Source organism: Podarcis cretensis, assembly GCF_951804945.1.
Source record: "Podarcis cretensis genome assembly, chromosome: 8".
Classification (NCBI taxonomy): Eukaryota; Metazoa; Chordata; class Lepidosauria; order Squamata; family Lacertidae; genus Podarcis; species Podarcis cretensis.
Genome location: NC_137177.1, coordinates 93,164,718 through 93,175,306, shown reverse-complemented (window position 1 = coordinate 93,175,306; position 10,589 = coordinate 93,164,718). Strand labels below are relative to the sequence as shown.

Here is a 10,589-nt window from a genome sequence, read left to right as displayed (position 1 = left end):
ATCTTCGCGCTCGCCCGGCAGGCTCGGGGCCCCGCTGCCGGGAGGAGAGGCCTCTTCGTCCGGGGCGGGGCGCTCCGGCTTTTCCCGCGCGGCGCCATGGCGGACTCGGGCGAGGAGGTGCTGCTGACCCCGGCGGAGCTGCTCCGCAGCCTGGAGCAGGTGGGAGAGGCGCGGGCGCCTGGGTCCCGGGGGGGAGGGGGGCTGCGGAGGCCCGGGCGCCGCCGAGGCCGCATTCCCGTCGGGGCGGCGGGGCCTGGGCCCGAGCGGGGAGTCCCGGCAGACGAGGCCGGCGACCCGCCTGGGGGGCAGCCCCTGGCCAAGGGCGGCCTGGGTCTCCGCGGCCAAGCGGGCGCCTCTGCGGGAGCCCCGGCCTTTCGCGAGACTTACTCGGGCCAGAGCCGCTGAGTGCGGGGTCCGCGGGGTGCCCAGGGGGGATGCACCCGAAACGCAACAAAACCCACAAAGTGGTTTAGATAAAACCATGTCCGTGAGCTTATATATTATATGTTACTTGTTATTTGCTAAAGTTCTATATCCAGAGACCTCAGGGTGGTTCACAGTTCAAAAACACAAGATAAAACCCCAAAAGACAGAAGGAGAAACAAGAACAAAAGCAGAGGAAACCAATGACATCCCCAGCCTCTCCCACAAATCCATTGAAAAGCATGACTTAAATTTGCATCTGTGTGCATAGATAACCATATGCAAATTTGCGCCACAGTCTTGTAAGGACCTTGATTCAGGGTGTTATAAAGGAGGCTGGGAAAATTGGTAGCACCACCGCAATGCCCATTGGCTGTTTCTGCTCTCCAGGCCTGGATGAATGAGAAGTTTTCCCCTGAGCTGCTGGAGAGCAAGTCAGAAGTGGTGGACTGTGTGGTCGAGCAACTGGAGCACATGGTAATATGTGGGGCGGATGGGAGGGACCTTAACTCTGTTTGGAAAAAGCCATGCCCAGATGAACGCATAAGGCAGGCGTGGCTAACCCTTTGAGGGCCGAGGCCACATGGACCCGCAGGCAGGCAGCCAGCCTTCTGGGGGCCACATGTAAAATTGACTTTGGTCAATCTAAAAGATATCCCCATTACATTGTGGGGAAAGGCTGTAGCCCTAAGGCAGAGCATCTTCTTTGCATGCAGAGTCTGGTCCCAGGTTCGGTCCTCAAAGGCATCACAGGTAGGACTGGAGATATTCCCTGTCTGAAACCCTGGAGAGCCATTGTCAGTCACTGGAGACAATACAGAACAAGGCAGTATGCCTCAATGGTTTGAGTCTGTATAAGGCCGGTAAATTCCTTTGGCATTGCAGAATCAGAGCAGGAGGCATGGGAATGGTCAGCAAAAAAAAAAAAAAAGGCCCTTTAAAATGGACAGATATTGGGGGGCTACAATGACCTTTTGGTGGGCATCGGGTTGCTGTATAAAGAAATAATTTACTTTATGCATAGAGAGTATGTCTCATGCTTGCATAAGTTTTTCAAATGGGAAAGTTAGGTGGGTGGGTGTACAGCACCAGAAACATTTCTCGTCATAGTGAGGAACCTATGGAAGCAATCGGGTTTGTTTGTTTTTTAAAAAGTAATTGCAGGCGGCGACAATTTTGCATGCATCCAGTTGGCACACAACTGCCAGCATGTGGGTAGAAGAGGGCAGAACAGGGGCAAGGTGAGTGGCCAATTGCATACTCTGCCGACGCACAGGGGGCCAGGAACGGTGGCTGCCTGTATTACTTTTTTAAAAAAATTGCACGGGGTCAGCACAAAATTTCATAGAATCATAGAGTTGGAAGAGACCACAAGGGCCATCGAGTCCAACCCCCTGCCAAGCAGGAAACACCATCAGAGCACTTCTGACATATGGTTGTCAAGCCTCTGCTTAAAGACCTCCAAAGAAGGAGACTCCACCACACTCCTTGGCAGCAAATTCCACTGTTGAACAGCTCTTACTGTCAGGAAGTTCTTCCTAATGTTTAGGTGGAATCTTCTTTCTTGTAGTTTGGAACCATTGCTCCGTGTCCGCTTCTCTGGAGCAGCAGAAAACAACCTTTCTCCCTCCTCTATGTGACATCCTTTTATATATTTGAACATAGCTTTCATATCACCCCTTAACCTCCTCTTCTCCAGGCTAAACATGCCCAGCTCCCTTAGCCGTTCCTCATAAGGCATCGTTTCCAGGCCTTTGACCATTTTGGTTGCCCTCCTCTGGACACGTTCCAGTTTCTCAGTGTCCTTCTTGAACTGTGGTGCCCAGAACTGGACACAGTACTCCAGGTGAGGTCTGACCAGAGCAGAATACAGTGGCACTATTACTTCCCTTGATCTAGATGCTATACTCCTATTGATGCAGCCCAGAATTGCATTGGCTTTTTTAGCTGCCGTGTCACACTGTTGGCTCATGTCAAGTTTGTGGTCAACCAAGACTCCTATGGCCTCACAGTGGGAATGCCCATAAGAGCTATTTTTAAAAAATCTTTTTGTAATTGACGCATTACAGGAGGTCTCATGGGGCCAGTACATAACCTTAGAGGGACTGTACATAACCTTCCAGCTATGGGTTAGCTGCCCTTCCTTAAGGGTGTATGTCTTGATTCACTATCCCCATGTTAGGGAGTCTGTGTCTTACTTTGAAGGAGGCACACTGCATCACACTGTGGTGTGACCAAGGAATGGGAACAGCTGGAGGCTGGGCATCAGTTTCTCCCCCTGTGTCCTTCCATGTGAGCGAATGTTGCAGCTGCGCAGACGAAAGGGTTTGGCTGACTGTGCCTTCTTCCTCGGTGCAGAACTTCTGATTTTGTGTGTGTGACAGGAGGCGAATCTGAAACGGGCCGAGAGAGGTGATCTCAAGGTCAGCATTCACCGCATGGAGGTCGAGAGGATCCGTTACATCCTCAGCAGCTACCTGCGCTGCCGCCTACGGAAGGTAAGGGCCAGCTGCATTTTGCTTAGAGGTGCTGCTCTCTGCTCGAAACAGGTGAGTCGCTGTGAGCGTGATTTCCATGCAGAGGTCACATGTCACATCAACTTTCTTTGTGTGTCTTCTGCTACCTGTTGTACAGCTTAGTAAGGTAGAGAATGATCTCCCATACTTTCAGCCAGAATTGGCAAGTGCTTCCAGCCTCCCTTCTCTCTAGAGAGAGACAGACAGAGGGATTGTGCAGGGAGGCTAAAGGGCCGTGGAGGGCTAGCCTTGGTAACCTCTGATCAACTGCTGCAATATGTTATGCACGGGATAGCCTTTGAAGAATATTTGGAAACCTTTGCTGGTCCTCAGAAGAGGAATCGTGTGTGTGTACAGCAGTAGCAATAAAATGAGGGGCAGAGCTCATGGGCAGAGAGTGGGCCTTGCTTGCAAGAGGTCCCAGGTTCCTTCTCTATTATTGCCATGTCCAAGTCTGTTGCAGCGTGTAGCCCGCTTAGCAGTTCTTACGCCATTTATTTCCGCTTGCAGATTGAGAAATACTTTCCCCATGTCCTGGAGAAGGAGAAGACTCGGGCAGAGGGGGAGCCAGCCCTCCTATCACCAGAAGAGTTTGCCTTTGCCAAAGAGTGAGTGAGTGGGCCATGGGGAGGCAGGAAGGTGAAAGCAACGGGTGGCTCTCGCCCCTCATTTCTGTGTTCTTAATTTCAGTTGCATTGTGCATCTTCCAGGTGGCCTGGACTAGCTGCCAAAAATTTAACATACAGACACAAAACTAGGGTTGCCAACTGATCAGAAAGAAAGGCTGGCCGGCTCCTGTGCCTTTAACAACAGCATGCTCTATAGTGGCAGGGGGAGGGGGCCACATTCCCTCATGGATGACCTTCCAGTGGTGGGCTGTACCAGCAACAAATGTTGCTGGTACAGCCCACAGCTCATGTGAATACCATTGGCAGAATCCAACCATACAAAAGCCAAAGCTTTCTACACACCCCATACCCATGTCTCAGTCCAGGTACGCATTGCCGCAGATCCAGCCAGGTAAAAGCATCTGAGGATGCCATGGTGGCTGGTAAGAGTTGGGACTCGGCCGACGGCGGATGGGGCCAGCTAATTCTCACTTGGTCCCCAGACTCCTCCCTGCTGAGTTCTACACGGGCACAAGAGGCTCCCCCCTCCTTTGCACTACACCTTTAAGCTGCTGCAATGCCGCTTTAAACAGTCATGGCTTCCCCCAAGCCATAGGTTAAGGGAGCTGAAAGTTGTTTGGAGATTCCCTCCCCTCACAGAGTTTGGGAGGGGCAGAAGGAGGAGACCCCCTGCTTCTTGGCTGCTCCTTGTTCTTGGGATGGCTGCATGCTTGTGCCGCTCTCACGCTTCTCCCTTTCCCAGGAAAAGCCCATGACTGTGACTTTCTTGCAGGTACATGGCAAACATAGAGGCTCATCTCAGAAATGTGGCCTTGAAGCACATGCCTCCCAACCTGCAGAAGGTGGATCTCCTGAAGTCTGGTAAGCAAGGCTGGACTTGGCAGTGGGCCATCCAAATACTCCCCACCACGTGGCTTTGCAGAAGTTAAGAGGCAGGTCCTTGTTCCGAGGGGCTTACAGGGTTGGCAACGTGATGCGCTCCAGCTGTTGTGAGGCTCCAGGTCCCACCATCACTGACCACTGGCCAAGCTAGACTGGGTGGGTGGGGAGTTGGGGATCAGAGCAACGTCTGGAAGTTACCACATGGTCTCCATGCGGTCCTTTATGTACCTTTGCTTTTTCATACCATAAATATACATGCCATCCAAATCTGTTATCTTGCCCTAAGTCTAAAATACCTGCATTTTTCAAAATTATCCATTCCTGAACCAACAGATACATAATATAATTTTAAATCTGGCAGGGCGAAGCCCAGTCTTTCCTTAGTGTCTCTTAACAGTTTATATTTTTTCCTTGGTTTCTTCCCCTGCCATATAAATCTGGAAAGATCTTTTTGCCATTCCTTGAAGTGTCCTGCACCGCTGATCGCAGGTATTGGATGAAATAGAAATAACATTCTTGACAAAACATTCATTTTTATCAGTGATATTCTTCCCCCCAAAAATAAATGCATCCTTCCCCAAATCTCTAGGTTCCTCTTTATTTCTTTCCAAATATTTACACAATTGTATTTATATATATTTATATTCTTTGCTGTATACCATACACCTAAATACTTAGCTTTTTAAGCTATATTTAAATCCGTAGTTTGTTGTAAGTCCTTTTTATATTGCCCTGTCATGGTTCTCAACAAGAGTTTTTTTTTATTTAATTTGAAACCTGATACCTGATCAAATTCCAGGATCCTCTCCAAAACCTTTGGTATACTGCTCTTGGGATCTTCTACAGTAATCACAAGGTCATCTGCAAAAGCTTTTAGTTTATATGCTTTTCTTCCTACCTCTTATTGTCTCATCAAATCTTAGGTTTCTTGCCAGGGTTTCTAACACTAAAATAAACAATAACAGTGACAGGGGACACCCTTACCTTGTCCCCTTTGTTATTTTGCATTTTTCAGTTATCACATTATTCACAATCAGCATAGCCTGTAGATCTGAGTAAATTGCTTCAATACCAATGCTGAATGCCTCCCCAAAGTTCATCATTTCTATTGTCTTCTTCTTAAAAGTCCATGAAATATTATCAAAGGCCTTCTCTGCATCTATAAACATTAATGCTACTTGTTTTTCATTCCTGCCCTCCAGATATTCTATAATGTCAGTTATATTCCTTATGTTGTCCTTCATCTGGCGGCCTGGTAAGAAACCGGCCTGATCAATATGAATTAAATCCATTAACCCTTTTCATTCAGTTTGCAAGTATATTGGCAAATAATTTGTAATCATTATTTAATCGAGAAATTGGCCTGTAATTTTTGACTAAAAGTACATCCGTATTGTGCATTGGAATCAAAGTAATACAGTAGTATCTCGGGTTAAGAACTTAATTTGTTCCGGAGGTCCGTTTTTAACCTGAAACTGTTCTTAACCTGAGGTACCACTTTAGCTAATGGGGCTTCCCGTTGCCGCGCGATTTCTGTTCTCATCCTGAAGCAAAGTTCTTAACCCGAAGTACTATTTCTGGGTTAGCAGAGTCTGTAACCTGAAGCGTCTGTAACCCGAGGTACCACTGTATAGGCCTCTTTCCAAGACTCTGGTACTTTCCCAATATTTAAAATCTCATTCATTACATCTGCAAGCAGTTGTACCAGAAAGTCTTGTAATTTTTTTATAATACTTTACTGACAATCCGTCTGGTCCTAGCATTTTACCTATTTTAGCTTATTTAACTGCATCTTGCACCTCCAGCACCATTACTGGTGCATTTAAAAAAATCATTTTTTTCTTTTGCAATTTTTGGTAATTTATTTTGCTTAAATATTCTTCAATTTTCTCTTTATTTTCAGTACCTGTTCTGTATAGATTTGTATAATACCTTACAAATTGCAATCTTATCTTTCAGATTGTCTGTTACTTTCCCCTCTATATTTAATTTGTTTATTAAATTTGTGCCCTGTTTTTACCTTAACTGCCATGCCAGTAACTTACCTGGCTTGTTGCCATATTCTAAATTTTTCTGTTTCATCCTTTTTATTTTCTACTCTATCTCCTGATTTATTATCATTGAATATTGTAACATTTTTATTATTTGTTTTATTGATTCTTTCCCAGTTTTTTTAACCATTTCTTATTTTTAATCAATTCTTCCAGTATTTCCCTTCTCTAATCTTTTTCTGGTAGGCATTTTGTTGGATAAAATAGCCTCTCATTACAGCTTTATTGGCATCCCAGACCATCTTTATATCTGTTTCTTGATTTAAATTTAATTCAGAATAATCCCTCAGGATTTTGTAAAACATTTTGATTATCTAAAAGTCCTTCATTTAATCTCCATCTCAACAGGCAATCTTTTTCTCCTTTTAATTCGAGTATTATTGAATTATGGTCTGAAAGTGTTCTTGGTTGTATCTCTATTTTTTTTGTTTGTATTGATAATTCTCTAGAGAGCCATACTGAGTCAATTCTTCCGCTAGACCAATACAGTTCTGAGAAAAATGTAAATTCTCTCTCCAGTGGGTGTTTAAATCTCCAAATACCAATCAAATTAAAGTTATCCACTATTTTAAAGAAAGTTAAAATTCCTTAAAAAAATTTATTGGGTTATACATTTTCAAACATCAAAATGTCACATTATATAAGAATAATATCATTCCCTAGTTTCCCCCTCCCCCCATACGACTTCCCTCAAGTTCCTCTTCTGGTTTATTTTAACGTAATATCTTCTCCTGCTTCTTCTACTCTTTTCTCAACTTTTTGGTATCTTTAAATCATATTCTTATTGTTCTGTTCTCATATCAACGTCATATTTATACTTTTGAATCTGCCATTCTGATTTATGTTATAATTTTATTATTTCTAATTATTGAATTATGAATCTTGTTGCTTTTGTATCTCTTCTTATTTTTCACCTGTATCCTAGGGAGTTTCCTCCCCTTCTCCTGTCAAGGGCTCCACTTCTCCTAGTTGTTTTTTAGACTTTCTCCAGAATTTCTCCTCTTCCGATGTATCTCTGCACCTTTGTTTCTTACCTTTATACGTAAAAGATACCCCTTCCGGGAATTCCCATCTATTTGGGATGTGATTACTTTTCAAAGCATCTGTCAGGAATTTATAAGGCTTTTGGATATAAGGCTTTTTGGTTGCACTGTAAAGCAATTCATCAAGATCTGCCCCAATATTCCGTCATTCTGATACTCCGTTTCCCAGTCCCCGCTCTGGATGGTGCTGTACTTGTTAGTCACACTCCTTGAAGTCTCCAGAGAAGTCAATCTGTCTCACTCCCAGATGATGGAGTGACAGTCTCCCCTTGGAGGAGTGCTTTGCAGACAATTTTGATGGAGAAGCCTTTCCCTCTCTGTGTGTTTCCTTACAGTACCCAAACCGAATCTGGATTCCTTCGTATTCCTGCGGGTGAAAGAGAGACAGGAGAATATCCTGGTGGAACCAGAGACTGATGAGCAGAGGTAGGAAAGAGACTCCCAAGAATGGAGCTTGCTGAGCTTATCAGTACCCCAAAAAGGAAGGGATGAGCCCAAACACCAGCATCCAAACGCTCTCCCCAGAGAAGTTCCCTCCACCAGCCTTTCCCAGCCTGGTGCTTTCCAGATGTTTAAGGCTGCTACTCCTGTCCACCCCAGCAGGACAAACTCCTGTTCAAGCCGTTGTTCCCAAGGAGCCTCCAACAAGGTGCACGACTTCTGAAAAAGAGAAGCCTTTGCACCTGCTTGCTGGGTGTGTCTCTTTGCTTCCTTGCGGCTGATACTCGGCATGTCCCTTTGCCTTTTTGAAACCTCTAGCGGCTTACACAACAGGCAGGATTGTAGCGACTTCTTGGGCTTTGTGCACTGAGGCTGAGCTAAATCACTAAAGGTGCTTGGTTGGCTTCCATCAGCTGCTGTCTTAAATGTTATTTTCTAAACAAGGATGGCTGTTTATGTTTCAGGGTTTTGTTATAGTTGATTTGAGAATTGCAAACTGCTTTGTATGTCCATGGACAGAAAAGCAGGGTAAAAACAACAGATCGTCAGCTTTCTCAGGAGCAGCCCAGTAGGGTTTGGCCGTTGCTCCCCTGCTTCCTTCGTTACACAGCAAATAGTGAAAATGTGGAACTTGCTGCTGCAATATGAAGCAAGGGCCACAAACCTGATGGCTTTGAAAATGAATGAGCCTTATTCTGTATTCACCCATCTCTCAAGGGCTTCTGGCCACAGCGGCTGTCTCTGTTTTTTCTCCACTGCCAGGGGCTGTATGTATCTGAATGCCAATGGAAATGGATTTCTTTAAATATGTTGTGGGTGTTAAGCCTGATTTGTGAGGCTTCCAGTCCTTCTGCTTGGAAAGGCTTGACGGTTTTTGAGAGAGGCTGGGGAACCTGTGGCTCTCTAGATGTTGGCCTACAGTTCCCACCTTATCCCTGGCCAGGCTTACAGGATGGCAGTTGGAGGCCAACAATACACAGAGCGACATGGGTTCTCCACCCTGTTGTAAGTGTGTGTAAATATTTGCAGATCTTTGACATTTGAAAATATATTTTCACAGTGACCTCAGAGAGAGGGGAGATGGAAATTAGTGCCCTAGTTGAGTTTAATAAATTCCTAGTAACTAGCATGCAAATCAATCCAACATATCTCTAATTAGGAAGAAATTCCTACTATGCTCAAAAGTAAGTGTACATATGATTGCAACCTTACCTAACCTTATTATGGTCTGTCTCTTTCAGAGAATATGTGATTGACCTGGATGAAGACTCTCAGCATCTGATCAGATACCAAACCATTGCTCCCCTGGTGGCTTCTGGGGCAGTTCAGCTCATCTAAGCAGCATGCAGATGCTTGGACATCCTTGCAAATGCTGAAGCGAATATTTATCCCACATCAAAAGGACTGCCTGGTGACCATCTCTGTCTAGTTCCTGGTAATTCACCTCCCTTGGCTTGCTGGCATCTGGACGACTCTTGATAAAGCTAAAATAGCAACTTGAGATCATGTCAGGGGGAATGTCCCCAGCAGACAGGAAAGAAGGGCTGTTATCCCTGGAAAGAGGATTTTGGAGGTGGGGAAACTTGACTTCCTAGGCGGTCTGGCTTCAAAAAGAGGCACAGCTGCTGTTCTGTTGCATCTCCAGAAGATGGCAATGTTTCACTGGATCTGTTCTGGGCATTGCTGCCCAGTTCCTGCAGAAGCTGAGAGAACTGTGCCTGCCAAGTGTGCCTGGAAGGAAGGTGTGCCTCCTCCAAGGCGATGACTGGGCCCAGCATCCCTTCCTTTTCAGCTTGACTTCTGCAGTAGCTTCCTGGGTGACGTCAGAAAACACCAGTTGCTTCTTGCAGGGCCAGAAACAACTTTTGAGGACATTAAAGCAGAGCAGCTTGTTCCAGGAGGGTCTATTGTTTCCAACTCTTTCAAGGGTGTTCTCCATCCATCCCTAACCATGCACCAGCGCTGCCCTCGCACTGGGTGTTGGGAAGGGCCACAGGTCAGGGGCAGAGCAGTTGCTTGGCACACAGAGGTCCTGGAAGCAGATTCCTGGTTGGGGAGGTGTCCGCAGGGGCGTTGTTCTTGCCCTCCGTTCAGTGCCTGCCCTCTTTCTAAGCCACTTGGTTCCAGTCAGTGGAGGCAATACTGAGCTAGATCAACGGTCTTTTTGTGTTCTCATTTTGTATTTTTATCTTGTGAAGTGTCCTATGATCTTTGGATAAGGGATGGTATATATACAAATTTAATTAATGATAATAATACTCACCTGATTGTAGGAACATAGGAAGGTGCCTTACTCAGTCCATCTACCTCAGTATTGTCTACACTGACTGGCAGCAGCTTTCTTGGGTTTCAGAACTTAAACTGTGGCAAAGTAGGTGCCACACTGCTCAGCTGTGGGTCCTTCCCACAAAACACCTTCGGGTGCCCTTGCTTCTGATGTTGCCGTGGGGTCAAGTGAGGACGCAGCAAGAAGTTCGAGGCAGCGGAAGCCTTTGGGCAATTGGCTTCCTTGGTGGTCGGCTTGGTTAGCGTGTGGGGAAGGAATGGCCGCTGCAAAGGGGGCAGCACAGGGAATTCTGCGGAGTGGTTTCCCCTGGACTTTCA

The 10,589-nt window shown here is 45.9% G+C and overlaps 1 protein-coding gene across 1 annotated transcript; it reads left to right on the top strand.

Annotated features, from left to right (window-relative positions):
• Window positions 1-44: 44 nt before the first annotated feature.
• On the top strand, window positions 45-9,885 carry GINS4 (GINS complex subunit 4). The gene is made up of 7 exons (XM_079989036.1): window positions 45-159; window positions 814-900; window positions 2,808-2,921; window positions 3,450-3,547; window positions 4,341-4,429; window positions 7,880-7,970; window positions 9,227-9,885. Exons 1-7 carry the CDS (start codon window positions 97-99, stop codon window positions 9,321-9,323), a joined length of 639 nt encoding a protein of 212 aa, XP_079845162.1. The 5' UTR covers window positions 45-96; the 3' UTR covers window positions 9,324-9,885.
• Window positions 9,886-10,589: the final 704 nt, after the last annotated feature.